The following is a 27914-nucleotide window of genomic DNA, read 5'->3' on the forward strand; positions in this document are numbered from 1 at the left end:
TTATTAGCTCAAAATGTCCTATTGATTATTTCCTCCCTACTCATACGCTAACCTGCTTACTGTACATGCATGCACAATTAGCTTAAAATTGGATCGATATGACAGGAAAGTATGGCCCTTGCTAGTATATATCTATATAATATCTATATAAAAAAATGAAAACAAAAACAAATCATATTTCAATGAGGCAAGTATCGCAGTCTATATTAAAATAGCAAGTACACGCATTACAGATGTTTGATCCACCTCTAAATTTATCGCGGGAAATATAGCGCGAGAGCACTGTGACGTCATCCATGACTTTTTGTCTTTGTTTACGTATTTCGACTCAATACAAAGGAATGGAAGTATGTAACAAACTCTTGGGTCTCGTTAAAGCTTGTGCGGTACTCAAAACTTGTCTTCAAACGAGTTAAATGTCGGCCATGTTTGGTATAGCACCACGGGTGAAAACATTAGAGAGCATTATGGAACGTAAACAAAACATTTTGTTTGATAAATCTGTAGGTTTAGTTCGTTCTTTTTCCCGCGCACACTGATTCTTAGAGCTTGCTTCGCTCGCTATAGATCAATTTGTCTTTCTTTCCTTCTCTCTTTCTAATAATAATACCATTCATAGCCTTGACATTCGTCGTTTGTCTAAAAATAGAGAATACTAGGTATTTCCAATTTAAAAATCTATGGAATGGCAGCGAAACAGTTCGACTCACACAACAGAAGTGTGATACAAACTGCGCGAAAAGGGGATCTTCTGGAATTCAAACGCTCATTGTATTCACACTGGGCTGTTTACATAGGTAAGTAAAATGGGGTAATATAAAGTATATACATATTAAACCCTACATATATATATATGAAGGGTTAATAGTTAACAACAAACATTTGGTTGATGCTTCAAGCGCAATGGGACGTCTTTGGACCTGTATGAATGTGTATTGATATACCTTAATATCATTTTCTGATTGATCTGTAGACAAGATTTATCACTTCTTAAGTATCACTATGGACAGCCTTTCCAAACTATTTAGATCATATGAGTTAATCGAGGGCGTTTAATATTATTAATTTTAACCTTTCAATTATTTTTATTCTATGAAATACAATATGGAGGGAAATATAAATTTTAGCATTGTATAATTTATCATATATAACAAGTCATTCGATTAGTCATTGCAGTCAGTCTTCACATTTCAAGTGAAGAGTATACTAGAAATTTGTTAATGGTAAAAAAAACCAAACAAACCACCAAACAAAAACAACAAATCGCTCCCTTGAGCAACAATAGCCTTAGTAAATCAGCTTTAAGGAGTCATACAAAATATATTGACAATGTAGTAAAATAGTACATGTATAAAAAATGAAGTTTTTCTGCAAATATTCTTTAGTTTAACATTGAGTCCCTTTTGTAACAAACTGTTTTATAGTCTTATCGCATATTAAGCTTTGCAGTTCTCAAGAAGATCTTGAGGTCTTGCCTAACTTTATTCCTAAAGATTATGATTTTAACAAACTTGAATCTACACAACCTGAAGGTGCTTCCAAACAAGTAATAAATTTTCTAGCAAAAGGGTTTTTATAAAGATTTAAAAGATCTTTCTCCGTATATTTCTGTGTAAAAATCCAACCACCACTATGGCTGAAACATACCATGAGGATAAACAAACACTACCTAAGGATGCTTACACACAAGTTACAGATGGGTTTTGAAAAGAAAATTTTCAAAGATTTTTCTCTATATATTCCGATATATCCCCCTTTGAAGCCCAAACATACCCCTGGGGAGCAATATTTTAAAAAAAAACCCTTAAATCTACAAAACATGAGAATGCTTCCGCACAAGAAAAACAAGTTAAAGATTTTCAAGCCTACTGGCACTGTACCAGTTATCGGCTAAAAATTAACGTTTTCTTTTCGTAATTCCTTATTTCTTGATATTTTTGGATAAAATTTGACATACTTTAAAAAGTGAACTGCTTATTTATCAATCTGCTATAGTTTATATCATTATTTAGAACCCAAAACATATTGTTTTGTGCTTTTAAGCACACCCCGAATTTGCCGAGTTTTTACGATTTACTGTACCAGTTATCGGCTTCGTGATAATAACATAGTAAAAATCCGTGTTCACGTTGATTTTATACTCTGCTAAATGTAGTTTGAATTATGCCCCTTGTGAGGTCAGACTAAAGTATTCGGGGTCATGATACATTATAAACAAAACTCATAAAATAATTCGTTTATTACCGTACGGTAATACACCAAATCGTATACTATTCAATACATAATTGTGCAATCAGGCGTTCAATTGCGCTACGAATCTCTCGGAAATTCGTGAATTCCTTTTGTTTATACATGTTAAATGTATTGATTTTATATGTCAAATCAAAGAAGGGACGTAATAAGTTAAAAATAGAATATTACCTCTTTGTGATAACAAAGAGGTAATATTCTATTTTTAACTTATTACGTCACTTCCCCCACTGCTGAAAGTGCAAAGATGTAAAATCAGCGGTAAACAATGATCGTTTAAGATCATGTATAAAACATATTCAAGAAAGTTTTCAAGCAAACTTACTTTTCTTTATTCGAAAAAGACGACTGAATTAAAAAATCCTGGATTGTCGCGTGCTATAAACCCGAACTCTCAGTTTAGCCGATAACTGGTCTTAGCCGATAACTGGTACAGTACCAGTATTGTTTTTTAAAAAAACCCATTTTTTCTTTTTATTCCAATGTAAAAATATATGCCGCTATTGTAGGCCCATCCTACCTCCGAGGATGATGATTTGAACAAATTAATGTAAATTGACACTTCCTTAGGATGCTTACACACATTGGCCAAATGGGTTTGAAAAAAGACTTTTAAAGATTTTCTCTATATATTCTCATATAAAAATTTGACTTCTTCCATGTTGATCACCCACTCTACCCCCGGGGATCATTATTTTTATAAACCTGAACCTACACTACCTGACAATGCTTCCAAACAAGCTATAACTTTTCTAACTTTTCTCTGTTTTTGAGAAGAATTTTGAAAATGCCAACAAATTTTCAATAATTTTTAATTACTTCCTCTCATTTTAAAATACTGGAATCCATTTTACCCATTGTACTAAGTTTGGTTGCTATTGTTCCGATGGGTTTCGAGAAGAAGTGGAAAATGTAAACGGAAAGACTGACAGACGGACGCCAGACAAAAAATATTGAGAACAGCTAACTTGAGAAGCTCAAAAATATAATATACAATATAATAATAAAAATATAAATAAAAAATATTAAATAAGAAAAAAAATCTCAACAAAACTTGTAGTTAAACATTTCAAGGGGATTAAAAATTCAAAAGTTTTAAAGTTATTTTTTATCTCTTTAGTTAAAATCACAAAGTTCATCCTAAGCTCAAAACAAAAATTGGGGACCAATATGCTTTTTTGGCGCTATGGTACGCGATATATCGAAAACCGGGGAGCAGATGGAAGTTCTAATTTTAATTAGATTGACTTGATCATAGCATACTTTGATTGAGAACACGTACGAAACAATTCATATTTTTTGTATTAACAAGTGCAGAGTTGTCCACGTAGATGCGTCTTTAATAAGAAATACAAAAATGATCAGTTAAACTTTATTAACTAGATAATTAATGAGCTTACGGTGTACATAATGCATAATTATACAATAGTTTCTTACATTCTATACAGTCCAAAATATAGTAAATTTATGGATTGGAGTGGAAATAAAAACTAATAGTAATTTCCCTACATTGTACATTGTAGTTTATGACAGTATTGGCAGACTGAGGGGTGACAGGTAAAAAAGGCGAGAAGTAGCAATTTTAAGGTGGAATGCTACGACAGATTTTTATTTTGTGGATCGTTTTAAAAAAAAAATATTTTGTTGTTCAAAGATGGATATTTGATTTGATTTTTTGTGTATTTTTTGTTTCGATTACAAGAATCACACTGTAGAGTTTTAAAATTTGTTTTGAATAAAGGCATGGTATTAATCTATACTACTATATCAAAATAATAGACTCGAATTTTTTGGCTTTAATACCGAGAAGTCGGAAGAGTACTGTCTTTTGTTTTATATCTTTTAAAAATCATTGGTACTTGAAGATTACCAATTTATTTTTATTTTTCTCAATCAAGCTTCGCTAATTATAATCGACGAAAAATCCTTTTAAAAATCCGGATATCATCTGGATTTTTTGGATTTTGCAATCTTGCGCATGCGGATTACATTCACGCTAAATCACAGGAGGCTCTTTATTTTATGTTTCCACAATGTCACATTTGCAGGGATAATCTGAGAAACCTGTATTACTGCAAACTGTAGCTTTGCATTCATTGAAAGATTTTTTAAATAGATTTTTTCGTATTCCTTTACTAATTTGAACCTTCCGAAGATCCAGGTAGTTTTGGGTTCATGGTTTGCACAGTCTAAAATTTATTCCAAAATCGACAATTTTGCATGGTTCTTTCACATACGTGATGTATAATTATAAGTCTTAAAAATAGCGGTGCGGTGATTTCTTTTAAGATTTTTTTAATGTTACACTTGAACCTCTATTGTTACTTCCGGGGATCATGATTTTAACACGCTTGAATATACACTACATGGGGATGCTTCCACATCAGTTCCAGATTTTTTGGACGATATTTTTGGAGAGAAAATTTATGAACTCTTTTTAACAATTACAAATTATCATCCATCTTAAAAGACGGTTTGGTCCTTCATTTCAAATAACTTTAATCCCTTTTCCCTAAAATGCTTTGAGCCAACATTGGTTAAAATGGGTCTTGGGGTTCTTGGGAAGTCTAACATGAAAAAAAAGTTTACAGACAGACATATCGTGGTGGATGTGTCTTGTTAAATGAGTTTTATTAAAATTTATTTGTATCGTTTGACAGGTAACGAAGAGGTGGTACACTTAACTGGTATTGAAAATGGTATTAATAGTAATAACATCAACCCCAGTCACGTCTTCACTATTTGTGGAAGACAATTTAACAAGGCAATGGTCAAACGAGAGCGTGTTTGGGATGTGCTGATAGACTCCGAAGTCAACATAAACAATAAAAAAGATCGAAAATGCCAGTAAGCATGCGAAATTAGTGTGTTGATAGAAAAGTTATGCAGTTTTCAAATCATGTTTTCATTATATTTTTTATTGTTTTAACACATTTTGTAAACTATTTGTTGACGTTATTTTAAGGTTTTTGATCCTCGCATTTTTCAAATAATAAAAAAAATATTTATCGTTCAAACTTTCTAAATGAAATAAATAAAAAAAAATATTTATGGTATCCATGCATTTTAGGGAGTTATTGCAATTTTGGTTGAAATCAAATTAAAAGTGCCTGTTCATCGGTGGCTCGAAGGCCTCTACCTTTATTTAGTAGGTCTCCGTGGAGGCACTAGGCCAAGCAGGTCGTTGAATAGTCATGGTTAGTAATAACACTACAATACTAATTCAATTTTCCTTTGTAAAAGGTAGATTTATAGTACGAATAATAAAAAATGTAGATAATTCAGAGTTATCGAACATCGCTGAGGACCGGAGATCATTAAAAAGTGAACATGGTTTGCCGTGTCATTAAACATGAGATCAAAATCATGAAACTCGTTTATACTGATCATCATGATATCATAACAGTCCTAAAACCGCAGTTACCTATGAAGAGATTAGACACGATTTGAAATGAAAATTTATTTGTTAGTTTTTTTATGTATAAAATGGTTTACGCGTTTATTTTGAATGATTCACCAAATTTTAATGTTGGAAGTCAAGTTACAAGCGAAAAACAGAGTTATATAAATAAAGCTCGAGTCTTGTATTTGTTTACAAATTATGTAAAGCACAGAAATTAACATTGTTGGACAAAATATTAACTTCTGGCAAACATAGCCATTATTTGACAAAGTAACTTGTGACAAACAAAATAAACTGATTTAATGTGTTAATTAATAGTTTTGTCAACAACAAAAAGCACATTGGATTGAAACTTATACCATACCAATACAACACATATATGTACATGTAAACAACAACAGGACTCAAACTTTGTTTTCAAATTAGTATTCAAACCTCTGTTACTCGTTTGTAATTCGATATTTGACTTTCAAATTATAGCAAAGCATTGAAAGCACCCATACTGACTATTTAAGACATTAACATTTGTGAGCTCAAATCATGCCTAAGTCCTCCTACATTTCAGAAGGTCCATTTTTCTCTGTATCAAATTCAAAATCAATTATTTATCAAGCAATTGTACGTTAACATTATGCATTTTTAAGTGTTTGAAAGTAATGAATTAATATATATAATATATTTATAGCTGTTTTATTGTGCATTATTCTAGACCACTTGAGCCCAATAAAATTGTAGAGGAAGCCATATTAAAAATTGGAGAAATCGGATACAACTTGCTGTGGGATAATTGTGAGCATTTCGCCGCCTACTGCAGATATGGTATCAAATGGTCTGAACAGGTATCAATACTTTTTTAAGATTGTTATATAAAATGATATACATTGTAAATTAATATCAAAGGAAACATTTTAATTCGTTATTTAAATTGATAACACTGATTCCTGGTATAGATTTCAGCTAGTTTATGTGTACTGGTTCTTTCATTTCGAGGATTTTTTTTTGTAAAAAAAACCTACAACCTATAAATATAAACACACTTAGCCTCACAAACAGTCACACAATTTATACGCAACATTGCACGATTATTTAAAGCATTTGAATAAATTGAAATGATAGTTATTTACAATAATTGAATATAGATATTTCAGTTACAAGGTAAACCGTAAAAGTCGTGGGGTAGGGGAATTAATATATTAATGGTAAATTAGTAAATCATGATAATTAATGAATTCAGTCGTATTTGTCAGCATTAATGTAGTAGTAACAGGTAGTCAACCCAAACCAGTAAACAACATTTTAACTTGATAGAAAAAACTAAATTATTTGAACAATAAAAGGCAATTTTTGGTGATTTATGCGGGATACGAAGGTGGCGACATTGTCAAAAATATACATAACCCGCGTTAGAGAGTTATGTAATTTTTTTCTGCAATGTTCGATAAACGGAGCGTGTAGATTTCAGTCATGTCAGTTTCCTGTCAATGCCAGTCGCTGTAGGTTTCGACTAATCGATAAACGGGGCTTGTTGATTTCAGTCCTGTCAGTATCTATAGAGTATGTATGAATGAAAAAATGACAATAACAAACCATGAACCATTTCAAAAATTCATTAAACGAAAGACAAAATCAAAGCAGAGCAACAAGGACCTCCAAATAAATATCTGTGAGCCAATGCTCACTAGTGATACCCCCGCTCTGATGTGAATATGCAAAATAAGCAAAGTCGATTTTGAACAGAAAGCTGGCATCCGCTTGGTACAGAAATATATCCCACAGTATGGCATGCCTTACCAGAAATCTTTGAGGAAAATTTGTTTGAAAATTTTGGCTAAAATAAACAAAGTACTCATTTAACAGGAAGTTGACATCCGATTTTGACAAAAATATATCCCACGATATGGCACGCCTTAACAAACACTGTGTAAGAATTTCAAGCATCTGCGATATATAGCTGCTGAGAAATCTTTGACAAAAATTTGTTTGAAAATTTTTGCTAAAAATAAACAAAGTCGTCATTTAACAGAGAGTTGACGTCTGATTGGTACAAAAATATATCCCACGATATGGCATGCCTTAACAAATACTGTGTAAAAATTTCAAGCATCTGCGATAAACAGTTGCTGAGAATTCTTTGACCAAAATTTGTTTGAAAATTTTGGCTAAAATAAACAAAGTACTCATTTAACAGAGAGTTGACATCCGATTGATACAAAAATATATCCCACGATATGGCATGCCTTAACAAACACTGTGTAAAAATTTCAAGCATCTGCAATAAATAGCTGCTGAGAAATCTTTGACGAAAATTTGTTTGAACATTTTGGCTAAAATAAACAAAGTACTCATTTAACAGGAAGTTGACATCTGATTGATACAAAAATATATCCCACAATATGGCATGCCTCAACAAACACTGTGTAAAAATTTCAAGCATCTGTGATAAATAGTTGCTGAGATAAATGCGACAGAAATTTTTGTTACGGACGGACAGACGGACAGACAGACACACAAGGGTAAAACAGTATACCCCCTCTCCTTTGGAGCGGGGGTATACTAATTATTCACTCCCCCTCTCCTTCGGAGCGGGGGTATAATAATTATTCACTCATTCACCACTCATACATCCTCGGTTGGCAATGCACGCCAAAGGAATACACAATATATAAAACTTTTAAATAGTAATTTCGACATTTAGAATAACTAAAAATGCTGGGTAATGACTTTCTAAGACTGCGCAAAATCTAACGGAATGGATTGTTAACAACTTGTAACTTACTTATCTACTTCTAACATTTTTTTCTTTTTGTTGATAAGGAGCAGTTATTATTTAAACAATTAAGTGGTTTCTTTGGTTATTCATGCGGGATATGAAGGTGGCGATATTGCAGCAAAAATACATACAATGTAACCCGTGTTATCGGGTTATGTATTTTTTTGCAATGATCGTTATCTTCATAACCCATATGAATTACCATTGCTGACATAGCCAAATCGTCTCCTATGAGTCTTATACGAGTCTCACATCATTATGATTATTTTGTACAGTCCCTGATTTTTCCAAGGTCGATGAAGGTTTTTATCATAGATAAGCGTGACCTGTAAAATTCAGACCTGTCAGTTTCTAAAGAGCACTGAATTGAAATAAATAGGGCATCATACGTGGTGGATGTAAATAAACAATGTTAATGAACCCATTTTTAAGCTATGCTATTTGAAAATTGTTTTTTTTTTGGTTGACATGTATTATAGATTTTTAATTAAGCATGCAAACCAGTTACTTTGCGATAATATTGTTACAAATTTTTTTAAAAGAAAAATGAAAAATTTAGTCCGCATTTCCTCTGTTTCAACATTAATCTGCCTTTGTCGCAGCTTCCTCAAATAAACAGAACATGGCCATCAACATCGATCTTTGATTTTAACATTGCTATTTTGGGGGGGGGGGGTGTAAAGTTATTCCCTTTAGCATTTATATTAAAACATTGAAAGAAAAAAAAAATTGTAAATCTTTTAAAAATATTTTAACTTTAATGTTCCTTGACACAACGAAATTTTATATGATGGATTAATAAAGAATCTTTTTCCAAAAATGATTTCAGAAACAGAGACTGATATTGGCTTTTAAATTTTTTATATGATTGTTTTGTATTTGTTCAATGATATAGGAAATTTAAATTTGACTTCAAACAGGGTATTTTAAAGCATAAAATTTGGTCTCAATTTATGCATAATATAATTATCAATAAATAAATTCTAAAGAATGTCAGGTCAAGTTTATAATTTTCAGATTAAAAAAATATTTCTAAAAATTTAAAAAAATAAAAATTATTATTCTCTAATATCTATGGATGAAATCTAAAGAATAACAAATAATCACATAAAGCACTTATCAAAAAATGATATTTACATAGAAATTGAAACAAAATGTTACACTGTGCCTGGTAATTATGCCAATGCCAAGGTGGCATTTTCGCAATCATCTAAGCTGCATGTATTGAAAAATACAAATATATGCATGCTAAATGATAAAATATTTCCCCACTTTTCCTCACACTAAAAACAAAAGAAGTTATGTAATGCACTCTTTCGACAATGGTCTCTCATTTGATATATACATGATTGTTTTTCGAAACTGCATCTTATGCGGATACAAAAATGTCATCTTGTGTCTGGCATAATCTGGAACAGTTTTATGTATAATTGTAGAAAATATGCAAATTTTCATACTTTCAACCGATACCGAATGAGGAAACACTTATCCTTAACAGAATAAGTTTAAAATTAAGATTTTCAAATATGCTGCAGATAATTCTGAGAAATTGATATGTCTTATTAGATCAATAAATGAACAAGCTATCTTAAAGCTGGAATTTGAGCAAAATTGCACGGGATCATTTTAGAATTTAAGATTTTCTAATTTGTCTTGAATTTTACAATTTCATTTCAATTTCAGGTTAAAATATGATAGTAAAGCAATAGTTACAGCTGTTACAGTTGATAGGTTTAAAAATATCTACAGTTCTTGAATTTCATGAATATTTACTTATCAAAAATATTTTTAGCGCTAAATTACATGTATTCTGTTCAAAGCTAAAATAATTTTTTGGTTTTTATTTTTAAAAAAAATGATATAAAATTATTGGAAGCCGATATTGGATTCATTTTTGTATCGTGACTCTGTTACATTTCAAACTGATTCTCGATACATCAAATTATACACCAGTGTGTCGAGCCACCTTAACTATACGTTTGATTTAAAAATAAGTTTGAGAGAGAAAACTAAATGTACTTCAAATCAGGTTTGGTCGGGAAAAACCAGTGTTGGGAATTTCCGGTGGTAAATACAGGTATTTCCCGTCCTGGTAAATACCACTGATTTTCATTAAACTGGGAAATACAAAGAAAGTGAGCGCACAAGATTGTAAATTTGCAGGAATTCTCGACACGAATCAATTATGATTAAAATGTCTATAACCTCGAAAGGCAATGTCATAATATATATTGTTGAGAGTCGAAATACATGGCTATTCCGGTTATTAAAAAACTCACAAGCTTTCAAAAATGACAATGAGAGGTAAACCGATTACTAGTTATAATGGAAATGTTAATGCAAACATATTTTAATGAAATATTGTGTATATCCTAAAAAACTAGTAATAAGAAAAGAAAATAGTGTTCATACAGCAGATCTAGAAATCAATAACGACCACAGGGGCTTGGTTGTTGGATAGTGAATTTCCTACTCTATTTATTTGTTCCCGAAGAAAAAAATGATTAAAATTGGTAATCTTATGTGTATTTCTGTGTAATGCAATAAATAAATTCACTGAAATCCCCCGTTTCAGTCATGTTAAAAAAGTGTATTCAATGTACATTAAAAAAAAGTAAAGGGACGACACTCGCCATCTTGGATTTATAGGGGTCCTCGTTTCAAGCTATGTTTTAAACAAGTTCTTCCATTTCTCCAACGATTTCTGACGAGATCTAGGATGGAAAATATTCAACTGACTTATTCCTATCGTCTGAATACATCTGTACGCTGCATAATAAACACATCGTTCCGAAATGTACTAGATACTTGCCAAACTTATCGAAAGCAACGGAAGTTTACTTTTGAGTGACGTAAATTCTCCGTATAATCACTGATATGTTCCGAAAATGTATGATAAATCTAGAGAGAGCAAAAATTCCGCGAAAAGTTATCCTCTTGGTTTATCCAATGCTTTCGGATCTCCTCAGTGATTACATGGAGAGTTTGCATCAACTTCCGTTGCTTTCGATAAGTTTGGCGAGTATCTAGTACATTTTGGAACGATGTGTTTATTATGCAGCGTACAGATGTAGTCAGACGATAGGAATAAGTCATTTTAACATTTTCCAACCTAGATCTCGTCAGAAATCGCTGGAGAAACGGAAGAACTTGTTTAAAACATAGCTTGAAACGAGGACCCCCTATAAATCCAAGATGGCGAGTGTCGTCCCTTTACTTTTTTTAATGTACATTGAATACACTTTTTTTAACATGACTGAAACGGGGGATTTCAGTGAATTTATTTATTGCAATACACAGAAATACACATAAGATTACCAATTTTAATCATTTTTTTCTTCGGGAACAAATAATTAGGAAATTCACTATCCAACAACCAAGCCCCTGTGATAACGACAAATTAAAATATACCGGTATATTATAATTCAACATTATGTTATAATAACAAACATTTAAAACAAAAAAGTTTTAATTTAAAAAAAAAAAGACCACCAGTTGGATTTTAACCCAAAACACAGCATGTTTGTATTCACTAATCCAGTACGAAACCACTGAGCCATGCGAGACTTGTCAATATGCGATGTGAAGTACTGTTTGGAACAACACTGTCATATCAATGGACTTTGTTTTTTATCCTTCAAAAAATAATTTTTAAAAGTACATACTTAGTCATCTCTGGGTCATCTCTCCATCTTTTTTAAAAAAGCAACTTTTTTAATGTTGAAATATGTTACCTTTACACGTTTCAAATTTGTGGAGCGAAGACCCAGAGACAACAAAATCATTTAAAAACAGTTGTAAATAAGTAGGATTTTGCATGAATTGCATCGTGTTGATATATTTAGACCCATATTATGATAAAACCTTTTGCATTACAAATATTTTTCCACTCATTCCACATCCAACAGAAACCAAATAACGGTTATAATTCGAAAAATGTTTAAAATTAATTTATGAAATTTTCACTCCCCTTGTGCGCCCAGATTCCTGCCGAATGTACATCTTAAGCGCCCACTTTCTTTATAATATTTATTTCTTTAATTTGCTCAAATGAATGTAAAATGTATGTTTAGGATATAAGATATTAACAACAAGCATAAAAAAGCCATGTTGTATAATTGGCCATTTCACTGTCAGTTTATAAATATTAAATTTACCAGATCACCTATTCCCTAAGACTTCTATAGCTGCTAGAGTACATATTTCAGTCTACCTTTTTGTATCCCAAGTTTAGTGTTTTACAGATTTATAAAAGCACAAACTAAACTGTTATAATAACTGTAGATGTTACAAGTACGATTGAATAATCACACGTGTTGTTTTAATATTTGACTCTTGACCGTCTTGTGCTCCTGTTTTGGGGAGATAAAAACTATGAGATGGGCTAATTGGCTTCTCAAGTGTGTTGCATACTGAGGAAGTGACACTGGTCACACTTTATATTCTTAATTTTCCTGGCCCATTTTCACTTACACTAAATAACCAGAAAATGGAACATTTGATATCATGTTTATGATTAATAGAATCATTCATTATTACGAGTGTGGGATAGTGAAATTCCACCGAGGGGACAAGATTCACTGTCTAGGACGAGGCTTTGCCGAGTCCTAGACCGTGAATCTTGGCCCCGAGGTGGAATTTCACTATCCCACACGAGTATATAATGAATGATTATTTTTCTCGCATTATATTAGCTTAAAAAATGATATTTGACAACTTTCTGTTATGACGTTCAAAAGATTACTTTCGGTTTATCCCTCCGCGTGCTTCAAATAGTGCAAGTTAAATGAAAGCATACGGCAGTTTTTTCAATTAAAATATGAAAAATTGTAATTAATTATGCAACACAATTACTTAATGGATAATCTCAATGCACTATTTTGCATTTCCCTACAGCAGACAACGTTTGTTTACGTTTTAAAACAGCGTAGTTATACACAGTGTAAGACAGAAAAATCTCACACTGCTGTCTCACACCGGACAAACCGATCTCACACCGGTGTTAATGCGAGAAAACTGTATACTAGATGCATTTATACCTGACTTAAGTCTTAAAAACAAATAACAATGGTGTATAAATATACCATGTTTGGAGTATTCATAAGAAGATAACCAATGCATTACTGGCCAGTCAAAACTTGTAAAAATCAAAGACTATGATAAAATTACATAGCTGACAAGGTGTACTATTGTCTACATTCCAACAGATTTGATTAAGGCTAAGTATGAAGTACTATAATATGTAGTTAAACTTTATTTCCCAGTATTTCCCGGGAAATACCAGTAATTTCCGGGAATTCCCACCGTCCTGTGAAATGTGAGTATTTCCCGCTTTTTTGCCAACCCTGCTTCAAATTAACAGTCATGCTTAAAGACAAAAAATCATAAAGTATTAAAGTCTTCCTGTATGAATATTTTAAACTGTTATTTTAGGTCAGAAACCTTGCCTATAACGTCGGTACCATTTGGGTGATACCACATATCCGTGCGACTATGTACGTGTGGAAGAAGATATTCGCTCGAAAGGATAAGGAAAAGATGAAATCTAGGTTATAGTTCTAGAATCCTTTTTACAAATGTTTAATAAGAGAGAATTTATAACTTAGGAAGCTCCTAATATAAGATTTGTGACATGCGCGGATCTAGAGGAGATATGGGGTCCGGTTTGATCTCCCTCCCTCTCCCCCTTAGAAATTTCAAATTTCTTTAATTTACATAGTTAATTTACTAAAACTATGCATCGCGATCGGATCCCCCTTCGACTAACTTTAATATTCTCCCTGGAAAGTATTTTTCTGGATCCGTGCATGTGTCATAACTTTTTCACAAAATTTTCTTAATCTAGACTGAGATATTTTATGCATCCCTTATATCATATTGTTGATTTTTAATTTATATCTATTATGTAAATCTTTTTCAATATGAAACAAATGTAAAAATGTGATGGTGAATGTAAAAATTTATTCCCTCACCCACCAAGAAACATCACAGAAACGTAAAATGTGTCAATGTATTAAGGGCCATATAAATAGCCAGTATTGCAAATTTGTATTTCTTGTCTTTCAATAAAATAATATTTATTTAAAAATAAGAAGAGTTATGACTACTTTACATCGAAATTTATTTTTACGTTCGTTGTACATGTAGGTTATTATATCATAAATTGAAATGTGCTATTAGTTGTGTACGGCGGTGGTGAAAGGTGATTTTTAAAAATAAATCTTTAGGGTCCTCTACACATGCACTTAAGAAAGGTTCTGCATACAAACATGACCTTTTAAATTACTTAGAGATATGGATTTCCAGCATGTGTTTAACTTGAAAATAGCAGGAAAAACTTCAATTTTTGGGGGAAATATTTTTATTAAATTGTACGTGTACTACTATCCCGGTAGAATTCGAACTCGGGACCTGCAGATCAGTAGATTGAAGCTACACCCATTACGCAAAACAGATAGAGAGCAAAATTTGGCGATATAAACTGTTCAATAATGCGTTCAAATCGCCTTATGACATACTTTCTTCAAAAGGAGAGGTCACGGAGTATCGAGGATCCTTATTATTTTTTAACCGATTAAGCTATTTCTTCTGGGAAATTTTCATTTGTTCGGACGAACGAGTATATGTTTGAATAAATGTTTTGTTCGGAAGAATTTGGGATTTGTTCGGATGCATTTAAGAATTGCTCGGATGAATAATCTATTTGTTCGAACGCATACATTATTTGATAAGACGAATTAGGATTTGGTCGGTCGACTTGATATTTGTTCGGACAGATTGGGATTGTTCGGACGAATTTTTATGTGTTCAGATGGATAAGTTATTATTTATATATTTTGGACGAGTTATTTAGACTTTCTGATCTGGCAATAAATTAAATGAAGGGGATGGGATGAGGGTCTGTGCTCAAGCGCCTCCACACTTTTCTGGAATGTCGTTTTTCCTACAAAAAATAAATTGTCTTATACATGTATATATAGATGCGAAGCATGTAATAGTCAATGATATTTACACAATATTTCGATGCCAGAATATAAGCCCGGTTCTCAAAATCTTTCACAACTGTGCGTGTTTATTTATGAAGGGGAGGGAGTTGTATTATTTGTTCTGGCCTACACAGCAGATGGGATTTTTTTTTCATTGTTACAAAAACCTGTCTTGCCTAGAGTGGATACTTCATGTACGGATCTAGAGGAGTGGCAGGGTAGAGGAGCAAAAACTTTACTCTCAGATCCCCTCCCCCGGGAACATTTTCTGGATCCGCGCAAGATCGCGAAAACTGATTAGGACTTTTAACATCTATGCATCAATTAATGATCTTTCCGCTCTCTCCCTATCTCTCTCTGTCTCTTTCATACATAGACTGAAGGAGTTAAATATAAGATAAAATAAATTACGTGAATAAATTCATTAAAGAAGCCTGGATGGTTATCAAATTAGCCATTAGGCAGAGCTGTCTAAGACTTTGCGTTTAGTTTTGACTTACTACATATTGCCGAAGCCGAATCGTAGCTCAAATAGTGATCATTTTCCATTTTAATCGTGAAAAGAAGTGCCATTATTATAATTCCCATCGCAAAAATGCACACTGGTACGTAATGAACGTACCGTAACGTATACGAACGTACATGTACCTGCACGTACACAAGCGTCCCAATTCGGGGACTTGTGTCATGATGTTCGGTTCAGTGTCGTTGTAAATTTTGAATTTATTGGGTAGGTTTAAATACAAAATTTACAACACGACAAAGTTGTCAACTTGTCATGTTGTAAACTTTGTATTTACAACTCTAAAATTCTGTCTGGACAATCTTATCAGAGTATAATTAAGCATAAACAATCAGAATTTAAATGTAAATAAAAAACATATATAATAACATTTTAATTTTTGTGAATTAAAATGTTTTTTTCTTTGAAAAATTCGATTCCGTATGTGGCTCCACCCTATTCTTCAATATTTTGATTTTAATGAATTTCAATCTACATTTATGTCGCTTTCACTAAATTTACCAAAATTTACAGCTTTTCTACGCAAATTGTGTTTAGAAGAATTTTAAAGATTAATTTAGTATTCCTATGTAAAAAAAAATTGCCCCCCCCCCCCCCCCCCGTTGTGACCCCATTCTTCCCCCGCGATCATGGTTTAAATAAACTTGAATCTACCAATTCCCTACCTGAAAATGCTTCACAAGTGTCAGCTTTTATGGCCAATCAGTTTTTGAGAAGATTTTTAAAATATCTTTCTCTATTTAATATTCTTATGTCAAAATTCAATCCCTCATTGCGGCCCCACCACACGGCTAGGGATCATGGATTGAACAAATTTGAATCTAATCACATAAGGATGCTTCAACATAAGTTTCAGCTTTCCTGACTAATCATTTCATACGAAGAGCATGATCTTGTGTCTCGAATCAACTGAGAGACAAAAACACCATATGCAGGTGAGGAAGGTATTTTGCTACATAAGTAAGGAAAGTTGACTATAGAAAAATTGAAGTCATCGCGTTTATCATAAAGTCTTGTTAGGTTACCATCAATGTCCATGTCCAGTAAAATATCCAAATATGAAACAAATGACGCAGACTCTATGGTATCTTTTATTTCAAGTTCACTGGGATATATCGAGTCGGCGTAAGTATGGAAATAACAATTGTTAATTGATAATACGTCGTTGATATACCTGAATGTTGAGTTGAAGGCCGTGCAGCGAGTGATTTTTTTTTCACGCACAAGTTTTTGAATAAATTCTGCTTCATAAGAATACAAAAATAGATCTGCTAACAATGGGGCACAATGAAATGATAGTCTTATATATTCAAAATGTACATGAAGAAAGCATTTGTTTTAATTTAATTTTTCTGCAGTAAAAAAAACAATGTTGTTTCCCATTGATCATTCATACATATGCAAATTTGTGTATCAGAATTGTTTGAATGAAAAATAAAAAAATATAAAAAATGAAAATAGAAAAAAAAAATCACGTGATCATCATAAATTGCTTTCCGTTTAATACGACGAAAAATGGCAGCAAAGGCATACGAATCACACAATAGAAGTGTTATTAGCAAAGCAAAAGAAGGGGACTTACTGGAAATTAACCGCGGATGTAATTCGCATTGGGCCGTATACATAGGTGAATTAGAACACACGAAAAAGATGTTTAACATTCTATATGATAGAAATGTTGATGTTTAAGGACAAGTTTCGGTTTCAGTCTTATCATTGTTAGATTAAAATTTTTAAAAAAACCCAGAATCAGACCAGGTTGCAGAAAAGATATTTTAATTTGGTACGTGACAAAAAATTATAACCGATATAGAATGAAAGAGTTATTAAGTTTTATTGAATTGTGAATAAATATTTCAGATTACTTTCGGTTTGATAAAGATATTGGGACTCCATTCCGATAATGTTCTGGTTTGTTAAATGTCTATATGTGGTGTTTTTGGTTGAAGCATGTTCCGTTTAGGACATTTATAATCTATTTCGTCTAAATCATTCTAGGTGCAATTGTCAAATAAATCACGCATACCATTGTAAATTCGCTTGAATTTTTGTAATACTTCAGATTAAAACTCTTTTTCAGGTATTTTGATAAGAGAAAGTAACTTTTCTTTACACTTTACTTCTTTATGCTGAATTCATTTTTTGAATAAATCTACCAATATAAATATTTTTTTTGTTTAAAATTTGAGGCTTATTTAAAACACCAGTATTATAGATGTAACTTTGAGATAAATTCAGGATATCATACACTTTGCATCTTTATAAACAATGTAAATTTTTATCATGTGATATTCTAAAAACTATTGTCTATTTTTCTTTGTATGAGATGATCTTACCAATGCCATCTTAGTTCTAAAAAGAAATGCATGCAATATTCACTTAGTACATAAACTCACATGAGTTTTCAAAATATCACATAGCGTACGTTAAATCATGCATCGAGCTCCTTTAAATCGTAAACTTGTCACGAATAATATTTTAAACCAGATTTTTACTAAGCATTTGAGGCTCAATGTTTGTTTTTTATCTTATGCCGAATTGTTGTTGTTTCTCTTTGGAATAGGGAAAGATGAGGTGGTACATCTAGTCGGTAGCAAAAAGGATGGCGTTGCCAACCAACCAGATTCAGTGTTCACAATCTGTGGCGAAACATTCAACAAGGCCACGGTCAAAAAAGAGAGTGTATGGAACGTAGTTCAAGATTCTAAGGTAGAGATTAACAACACCAAAGACCGTGTCTGCAGGTATATATAAATGGTTTCAACTTCTGTTAATAAGCATGCCAATCTTAATTGTACCATGACGATTTATTGTAACCCATGCCATTTTATAATTGAAATCAGTGAAAAAAGTACTTGTATGGAATTTTTGAATTAATTTTGCATTTACTTATAAATTTAGGCCACAAGAACCACAGAAAATCGTTGAGGTTGCCAAAAAGAAAGTTGGGAAAATTGAATATGATGCTCTGTGGCAAAACTGCGAGCAATTCGCCGCTTTCTGCAGATATGACGAAGCGTGGTCCAAAAAGGTATGTTTAGTATAAATAACGTGATCCTAAATGCATGTTTAAGTTTGTAATGAATGCATTTTAAAATTTAATGGCATTTTAAGGCCAGTTTGTTTCTCTGTTCTAAAGGTTATATGCTATACTTAACATTTCCCATTCATGTTATTTCAGGCTAACACTTTTCTTGGAATGCTTTTGATCTTCATTCTGATAACGATCGCAGCCATGTTTTACGATATGAAGAACAAGATAGTTTTTTACACAAAGAAGATGATGGCATTCCCTACCAAAAGCTTATCGTTTTGGAAGAAAAAGGAAAACAAAGAGTCCTAAACGGACTTTCCAAATGGGCAAAGATTAAACATACACTTGTAGAAACACGGTAGTGTCATTATTTTCTTAGTTGTTACATCATGATGCATTTGCTGATTTTTGATGTGTATTAATCAATTTAAAAGAAACGTTTTTGTTATTTCATAATATTTACCAATGAGTGCAATATAATTCTGTTGTAATGATTAACTTTAATAAAGTTTTGAAAATAAAATATTTTGAAAATTTTTTATCCGAAAATTTCATCAAAGTTATGAAAATAAAGTCTTACAACAATTAACCCGATAACTAGCTAGAGACCCAGTAGTCACAAAGCTAACCTGAGCAACAATTGCCTCATATGAAGTATCTTGGCAATTAAGAACAGTGGAAACGCTTTTCGCCTATAAACTTTGTAAGCTCATATAATTATAATTTCCTGTTGACCGTTGTTTGGCTTTCTGTAAATCTCCCACGTTTTTCTATAGAACCGAATGAATGAATTATGTGCTACCGAACTTAATTAGATGAATGCTTCACTACAATGGAGTCTTTTAACTGTTCGCGGAATAAAGCGGAACTAGGCGACTTGCCCTTTAAGGACTCGATAAAAATTCTTAGAATCGGGAATTAATTGTGGATTTCTAGTGGGCATGTCATATGCTTTGTTGCGAAACATCCTTAGATTAAAAGTTAATTAAAGTAAACTGTATCTTATTTAGATAGGTCAGGGTAGAATATTATCAGCTTTCATGGATCATGAAATTACAAAAAACATAAGTAGTTGAGAGAGAGAGAGAGAGAGAGAGAGAGAGAGAGAGAAAATAATGCAGTAAAAAATCATTGCAATCAAATTTAAGCCTTCCCATGGTTGTAGTCCAAATCAGAAAAAATGATTAAAATCAAATTCAAATTTCAATCCAAATTTAAGCATTTCAAATTTATGGTCCAAATTGTTGACCAATAGTCAAATAGGCAAAACTTTAACTTCATCTTCCCCCTTACGGAAAAATGCAGTAGTAATTTGATATCTTGTAGGGTAACAAGCACAGCTCGATTGTCAGGTTGACTAAACAAGCCAATCGTTTTTATAGATCATAATTAAAATAAGACCCCCGAGTTTCAGGATGATTTGTGATATTTCATCGTCAGCCATTTCATCATCATGGCGCTCTTTGACATTATTACGATTTTTCCTCGTACTCTAAAGCAGTGCCTATGCACCGATTATATGTGTATATTTTGCTCGTATAACAATGACAATTTCAACTTCTTTTGATGCAAGAAATAGAAAGTTACATCATAACAAAATTCCAGGGGGGGGGGGGGTCTTGTTGAATCGAAACTAAGCATTTAACATACATGTACTGTGTACATGCTATGCAAATATTGTTTACATTATACACGTTAAAATCTATAATTTTAGTTCTACAATTTGTAGAATATTGGTTATATCTGCTGGACTCCATATATACAATGTATGTATACCCAGCAGTTTAAAAGATATTTCAGCTTTCATTTTCATAAAAATCATGATATCATAATAACATTTTTGATATAAGAATAGCTTATTTTGAAGCTGGATTGTTTTCCTAATTTTTTGATATGAGAGCTTAAGGATAAAAGAAACTTGCATATCCAAATATAATGATTATCTTCTTTTTGAATATAAGTTAAAGTTTGACTCCCCCATAAACCCAATCTGTATGGCACTTTTCTAATTGAAAGATCTAATAATCAGCTCTACATAATGTATTCGATTTCTTCTTTTTATCTCTTTTAGCAGTTATGTATCATAAGATGTAATATCAAAGAAGGAAACTGCTTTTTTAAAGTTACAAACGCGTAATTTACAGTGTTATTTTCGAATTTTAATCATGTTCATGACTACCTTGTGACATAATTGGTCTGTTTTTGTGGCATTTATTTCATTCTATCCATTTATTCCTGGAAAAAGGGTTAGTAAGCATTCTTAAAACCGGGTTTTCATACTACATTAGCACTGAGCTGTTAAATACAATAGCCTACCACAGCATTTAAATTTGCAATTTGATCCAGAGTCAAGATAAAAAAAACTTTATTGAAATCAAACAATACCATACCATACCATACAATTGAATATAATACAGACGTATAAGGATATGACGTAGGGGTTTTCTTGGAATTTAAGAGCAATATTAAGAGAATAAAAAGAAAACACTGTTCAAAGAGCTTTAACCAAGACAGCTAAAGGGTGCCTGGAAAAATAAGGTAAAAATATTCTCTTTAGTTTTCATTGGAGGGATGAAAAGAAGGGAAGTCGTACAGTAGCTTATTTCAGAGGAAGGAAAAGTAAATTAGAGAGAAAATTTACATTTGATGTAGTCAGACTTGAATCCAATAGTTTGAAAAAGTTAACTATTCGAATTAAATCAAAGACATCTAACTTACATAAAATGTTTATTGTGTCTTTTGTAAAGTCTTTACTTAATGTTAAACACGGCTATTAGTAAGCATAGCACATGCTAGTTATCATGGAAACCATATTTGTTATACGTTTTTCCAAACACTGCCGGAAAGACCCGATAAGTTTTTGCGAACTGTATCTGATAAGACCAAAAAGTTAAAAGTCGTATTTAACTTTATATGTAGTTTAAAAAGGTTTTAAAATAATAAAGATTTTACTTTGTACTACTGTTGGCTTATCTTAAAGTAGTTTGCTAGTCTGATTAAAGGGGGCATATGCATGGTCATGATTTTTATCAAATTCTATTTTTCCGATTTTAATAATTACAATGCTTCAGTTAAACAATTTTAATAGGCAATCAAAATTTAAGTGTCATTCGTTGAGTTATAAGCGAGTTACAGAATTCGAACTTACAATTCCTTGCTATGTAAACAAAGCGTTTGTTTACATTTTAAATGTTGGAGTAAAAATTCAAGTTTTAGACCTAAAATGAATGTGTAAAGCGTTAGGAACTGTTTAGTTATGCTTAAATTGAATAAGAAGGTGACAAATCACCTTGAAAAAGTTTTTTACTAGTATATTGAACCTATGTAAACATAAACAGGCCAATGGCACGAGCCTTCTTTACATGACAAAGAATTGTGAGCCCTTCATCTTGCTTATAATTCTACGACTGACTCTCAAATTCTATTTGATCCTTAAAAATGCATTCTTAAAGCATTGTAAATAATAAAAACAGCAAAATAGAATTAGACCAAAATCGTGACCATGCCCCTTTAGTTCAGTTAACATAGCCATATTTTGTAATAGATATATATTCAATAACATGTTCATCTAAATTTTCAGAATGTTTTAGCCAACAAATTTAGATACCATTTTGGGTCTAGACATTAGTTTCAATTTTTTTTTTAAATTTACAATCTTGATTTTTTTTTTTTACCTTTAACGTTTAGAAAATGGCAACACAATCGTATGAATCTCACAATAAAAAAGTAATACAGAGAGCACAACCAGGGGATCTACTGGAATTCCATCGCAGTTGGTATAACCACTGGGCCGTGTACATAGGTAAATATACGTAGAAACACAAGAATATGGGATTCGAGACTCATTTTGCTACTATTAAGTTATCATGGTTTATATTTAAAACCAAAATAAGATTTAAAAAAATCCATAATTTTTGTTATGTGTGATTTTTTGAACTTTTTTAATAGTAGAATCTAATATGTAAATAGTAATTGTATGTTTGAAACGTTGGACGTTTGGGTCAAACTAAAATATAATTATACAGTTAAATTCATTGTTATGATGTATACTTACCAAAATAATCAAGACCTTTTTATTTAATTTCTTTGTTCCGCAATATTTACGACAACGATACCTGGTTTTATGGCATGAAAGCTTTCATAAAAATCGGCGACTTTTTCACTCCCGGTACAGGTCCTTACAAAACATTATAAATAAAACATCACGTGCTTTCCCTAAGTTATAACCTAGTTCGTGTTTCATACCATCGTTAATTATGTTTCGATATTCGGTAGTCAACATGTTTTCAAGTTGTATTAATGCCATGATGTGTATGTAGCCCGTTGTTTAATTCGATTAAAATGTAAATATGCAAGGGGCGCAACTCAAGTTGCTCGCTAGATAACGCCACCACATCACCGAGTCCGCCAAGGGTTTATGGGGAGCAAAGTGGACCGAGAACCCTTGGCTAACGCAGATGATATTTCGTATAATTTCGTAATGTTTCTTTTAAGATTTTTGTCCAATTAATAATACAGGGAACGAAGAGATTGTACATCTAAAAAGTAAGGAAGGTATGCAACTTATCACTATCAAGGGCGAAGTCGTAATAGAAAGCGTTTGGGACCAAGTAAAGGATTCCAGAGTCGACATCAATAACAAACTCGATACCAAACACAGGTTAGCTCAAAGCAATTGTATGGCGTGATCAATTACATGTAAAGAAAGTACTGAATTTCTTTTATTTAAAAAAAAATTCATCATTGCCGTTTGAAATGCCCCATGGATACACGTTTAGAACTTTTAGTGTTTAAAATTTGATATAATGAACATTTGTCGATTTCGATAAATCTGATTTTATTAAAAAAATTTACACGTACATGTATATCAAACTTGTTTTTGTTAATCAAAATTGAGTATAGTTCACTTATGCATTTTCCATTAAAGCAATCTTACCAATAAGGTTCATTAACTCTGATCCTAATTTTGTTCAGCAATAAGGAACAGCTCATTAAATTGTGTCTCTCTCCTATTAAAATTAAAACTTCGTGGTGGGATGTCTAGTTACATGTAGTTTTCCGGTAAAATGCGTCTGTATTGATACGCATTATTTTAAGGGTTTATTGTTTATTTTCCCCGAATTTTCGAAAATTCAAGTCTAATATAACACATGTTGATTAATGATGTTTATTTGGGTACTTTAAATTATGCTAAATTTCAGACCACGAAGTGCTCAAGAAATAGTTCAGGACGCCGTTTCAAAAATTGGAAACACTAAATACAACATGTTCTGGCAAAACTGCGAGCACTTTGCCACCTACTGCAGATATGGTGTTAACTCCTCCCAGCAGGTATGTTATTTCAATTTATAGATTATTAATAACTGTATCAAAGCACTTATAGGTCAAGCGAAATATCTTGGGAAAATTTAGTGGACATGTGTCTGCAACATTTTCTTTTTATTTGTTAAACTGAAAATGGGCACAAAGCTAATTTTAAGGTATATTAAATAGATGAAAAGTCACTTCTTTACCGCGGAACGAATAATGAGGAGAAAAGAAATACAGACTTTTATCTGCAATTTAAAGAGGCTATATTGTATAATAAATGTATCCAAGCTACACGCTTTAAACACAATTAAATCAATAAATTATCACAATATGGCACAAACATCTTCATCCCTATCCCTCGCGAATATATACACCATTTCAACTCGTTGGATAAAGCAAATATAAAATCACACAATATAGATATCCTCTATATATTGAATACATGGCCAGAAACCTTCATTTCATTGAATCAATACAGACATCTATGCTAATATTTTAAAATAATAGACTCGAATTTGAGCTTTAATACCGATAAATCGGAAGAGTACTGTCTTTTGTTTTATATATTTTAAACATCATTGGTACTTGAAGATTACCAATTTGTTTTTATTTTTTCTCAATCAAGCTTCGTTAATGAATAATCATCGAAAATTCCTCAAAAAATTCCGGAAATCATCTGAGTTTTTTTAATTTTACAGTCTTGCACATGTGCATTACATTCACGATATATCACGGTAGGCTCTTTATTTTATGTTTCCACAATATCATGCAATATCACATTTGCATGGATAAACTTGGAAACGATAAAACAAATGCGTGTTAATTTTCATTTGAATTTTTTTTTCAGTTCATTAAAGAAAATACGGGAGATAACGCTAACACAGTGCATTTACTATAAAAAAAATCCCGAGAGTTTCGAATGTCAACATTGTGTGTAAAAAACGTTGTTGAAATATGTTGAATTCTGCAGTTATAGAATTTTACTTTTCGAAGAAAGGTATTTACAGCTTCAAAATGGTTTGTTGTGAACAATTTGACTGACCGTCTGTTATTTTCAATGCAACTTTATTAATTTTCTCCAAAATCGTTTTGAAGCGATTCTGCCATTTTCTGCTATATTACGGGTATATGGGAGGCATTTTAACTGTTGTGAAGGCCTTTCCCGAGACACAATTAGATTATTCTAACTCAGCAGATAGCATTATTGTAGGCTTGAAGTTTGGTTATGCAAGTGTCAACAATATACGGTGATTCGATGTATCTATTTTGTAAATGCCCGATATCATATGCAATGTCAACCCGTGCACGCACGGGGCAAAGTCTAGTAATATTATAATTATAGCTGATAAATATCTGAACGAGCCGGTATAATATGAGATGTTATATTTAATTTCAGGTCAAAGATGCTGTTATGCTTGGACTGCATATAGCTACAGAGTTGTGGCGTTTAAAAGAAAATATTATTCAAGAACATAGAAGACTTAAAAATTGCTAGTTTTTCTTCTGCTTTCTCTAACCCACAAGCTTGTTAACCTTTTTCATACACGTATTATGCTTAGTTTCCGTTATAGTTTTGAAACTATATTAAGAATAAAAAGAGCCCGGTAAAAAGATTAGGTAAAATATTTAAATTTTGGAGCTTAAACTGTTTGACATTTTTTCTTTACTAAATAATACTTAATAACATAAGATATACTTATCAATCTGTAAAATCAGTATAATTTTAACATAGACCTGATAAGAAATTTGTTGACCACTCAGCAGTCTCCTTTATGCTCAGAGTCAAGACAGTGTTGTAAATATGAAATACTAATGAATCAAACAATTATAATGCATTTTCATTATAAAAAAAAAAACTCTCTAGAATTCTATGCGAAATATGTCAAATAATATGATTGTTAATTCTCTGTACATACGCCTTTCGTGCATTTGTAGGGAGTGGATCGAATAGACGACCTTGCTTGTCTACAATGTTTTAATATTATCATCACAAAGCGAAATTTTATATGTATCACGCGTCAGTAACTGACAATTTTGATTCATCAATTTATTATAATGAATGATTATTTTCTTCTTTGTCTTATATTTCTCATATTATTGTTATAAAAATACAGTATTTTTTTTTTAAAATACCATATATATATATATATATATATATATATATATATATATATATATATATATATATATATATATATATATATATATATATAAAGTACTAAAAATGGCTAACGACACGAACAATAGATAGTCTCTTCTTCAGCAGTTTTTTATTCATGTAACTTATTTTTTTGGTCCTGAAGAAGGGAAAATTTGACAATATCTATTGTTCGTGTCGTTAGCCATTTTTAGTGCTTTATATATTCAGTTTACTGGCTAAGTGTCTATATATTATATCCGACACTTTAAAGATATATATATATATATTTGTTATATTCAGTAGTATATTCTCACTATATATCTCTATATAGACGAATAGTCAATATTTGTAATATTAGCTCGTCCGAAAAATATTGACCGTTCAATATTTTTTTGATATTGACCGGCTGGGAATAATATCTAGTTAACATTCCCTCTATTTCAAATAATCGCCTTTGATTTGTTGATTCGTTAACGATGACGTATATAACTCTTCGCAACTCCAAAACAAGGTGACGTCATAATAGACAGCCAGTCAAGGCAAGTAAACAACGGATGCGCAATGCGACGGTTTGCTATCATAACGGATGTAAGGATATTCGAATTACTGTGAAGTAAAATCAGGTAGCACATCTGGACTGCGTTTTACAAAAGAACTTACGATAAAGTCGTAAATATTTTCAGTCTAACGGAATGGTCTTTAATGAACAAAATTTATATGAAACCATTTATTTACAGCTATTTTAGTTTCCATAATTATATTTTACAACAATTAGAATAAAACATTGATCAGTTAGTGATTAATAAAGATACATTGATTTGGTCGCAAGTCATAAGTTCTTTTGTAAAACGCAGCCCTGTATGTTAATTCTTACGGTCGGCGGAATATCACCAGTGACCGTTTGATGCTGAGGATAATTTGGTAATGAACTTTACACAAAATTGAATTCGTAAATTCTTTGTTGAGCTGAGAAAATAACGGCGATCTGTTTTCAATTACTTTCTTAAATTTTGGTTTGTTTCTTCATATAACAAAACAAATGTTGACTGTGTTTTCGGGCAACATTGATTACATTAGCCCCCTTGGGACAAAAATATTGCCCTCCGCTTCGCTTCGGGCAATACTTCGTTCCTCGGGGGCTAATATAATCAATGTTGCCCTCAACCCCAGTCAATATTTGTATAATATAAAATACCAATTCTTTTTCTTCGGTTTAAAAATTGAAAAAACACCTTTTAATATATACACAGCGTCAAATGCTGTTGTTGTCACTTAAAAGAATGATTTTCGGTACGACTGTGCAATGCACTTCGGTGTTTCGGGTTACAAGCCACTGCTTTAGCTTTATATCACTATAATTTTATCTTATAAAACAGGTTAGCTACAGCTGTAGTAGCCATTTAATATACAGAATGGAAGGTTCGTGATCAACTGGGCTATTTTGCAGAAATTATCGATTCTTTGCTCAGATTCAATTTGTCTGCACCGCTTGGTTCGT

The 27914-nt window shown here is 31.9% G+C and overlaps 3 protein-coding genes across 4 annotated transcripts; all 3 read left to right on the forward strand.

Moving 5' to 3' along the window:
- Nucleotides 1-641: 641 nt before the first annotated feature.
- On the forward strand, nt 642-14464 carry LOC136272990 (phospholipase A and acyltransferase 2-like). Of its 2 annotated transcripts, XM_066076460.1 has the most exons (5): nt 642-797; nt 4911-5097; nt 6363-6492; nt 13688-13740; nt 13857-14464. In XM_066076460.1, exons 1-5 carry the CDS (start codon nt 686-688, stop codon nt 13894-13896), a joined length of 522 nt encoding a protein of 173 aa, XP_065932532.1. In that variant the 5' UTR covers nt 642-685; the 3' UTR covers nt 13897-14464. The 2 variants fall into 2 exon arrangements, with proteins under 2 accessions (XP_065932532.1, XP_065932531.1); XM_066076459.1 differs by lacking the exon at nt 13688-13740 and having other exon boundaries at nt 13857-14463.
- A 2936-nt stretch (nt 14465-17400) lies between these two features.
- Nucleotides 17401-19504, forward strand: LOC109617056 (phospholipase A and acyltransferase 4). The gene is made up of 4 exons (XM_011415566.4): nt 17401-17559; nt 18496-18676; nt 18834-18963; nt 19114-19504. The coding sequence occupies exons 1-4, from the start codon at nt 17448-17450 to the stop codon at nt 19273-19275; spliced, it is 585 nt and encodes a 194-aa protein (XP_011413868.3). The 5' UTR covers nt 17401-17447; the 3' UTR covers nt 19276-19504.
- Nucleotides 19505-21416: 1912 nt separating this feature from the next.
- LOC117681094 (phospholipase A and acyltransferase 3-like) lies at nt 21417-26284 on the forward strand. Its single transcript, XM_066076462.1, has 5 exons — nt 21417-21504; nt 22654-22768; nt 23485-23626; nt 24168-24297; nt 25673-26284. Exons 2-5 carry the CDS (start codon nt 22657-22659, stop codon nt 25769-25771), a joined length of 483 nt encoding a protein of 160 aa, XP_065932534.1. The 5' UTR covers nt 21417-21504; nt 22654-22656; the 3' UTR covers nt 25772-26284.
- Nucleotides 26285-27914: the final 1630 nt, after the last annotated feature.

This window comes from Magallana gigas, chromosome 2 (assembly GCF_963853765.1).
Source record: "Magallana gigas chromosome 2, xbMagGiga1.1, whole genome shotgun sequence".
NCBI lineage: Eukaryota > Metazoa > Mollusca > Bivalvia > Ostreida > Ostreidae > Magallana > Magallana gigas.

Excerpts from the sequence above, each read along its gene's own strand:
- LOC136272990 (XM_066076459.1), top strand. The coding sequence starts at position 686 with ATGGCAGCGAAACAGTTCGACTCACACAACAGAAGTGTGATACAAACT. Across the intron at positions 798-4,910 it reads ACACTGGGCTGTTTACATAG|GTAACGAAGAGGTGGTACAC; the intron begins GTAAGTAAAATG and ends ATCGTTTGACAG. Across the intron at positions 5,098-6,362 it reads AAAAAAGATCGAAAATGCCA|ACCACTTGAGCCCAATAAAA; the intron begins GTAAGCATGCGA and ends GCATTATTCTAG.
- LOC109617056 (XM_011415566.4), top strand. The coding sequence starts at position 17,448 with ATGGCAGCAAAGGCATACGAATCACACAATAGAAGTGTTATTAGCAAA. Across the intron at positions 18,677-18,833 it reads ACCAAAGACCGTGTCTGCAG|GCCACAAGAACCACAGAAAA; the intron begins GTATATATAAAT and ends TTATAAATTTAG. Across the intron at positions 18,964-19,113 it reads ACGAAGCGTGGTCCAAAAAG|GCTAACACTTTTCTTGGAAT; the intron begins GTATGTTTAGTA and ends ATGTTATTTCAG.
- LOC117681094 (XM_066076462.1), top strand. The coding sequence starts at position 22,657 with ATGGCAACACAATCGTATGAATCTCACAATAAAAAAGTAATACAGAGA. Across the intron at positions 23,627-24,167 it reads AAACTCGATACCAAACACAG|ACCACGAAGTGCTCAAGAAA; the intron begins GTTAGCTCAAAG and ends GCTAAATTTCAG. Across the intron at positions 24,298-25,672 it reads GTGTTAACTCCTCCCAGCAG|GTCAAAGATGCTGTTATGCT; the intron begins GTATGTTATTTC and ends ATTTAATTTCAG.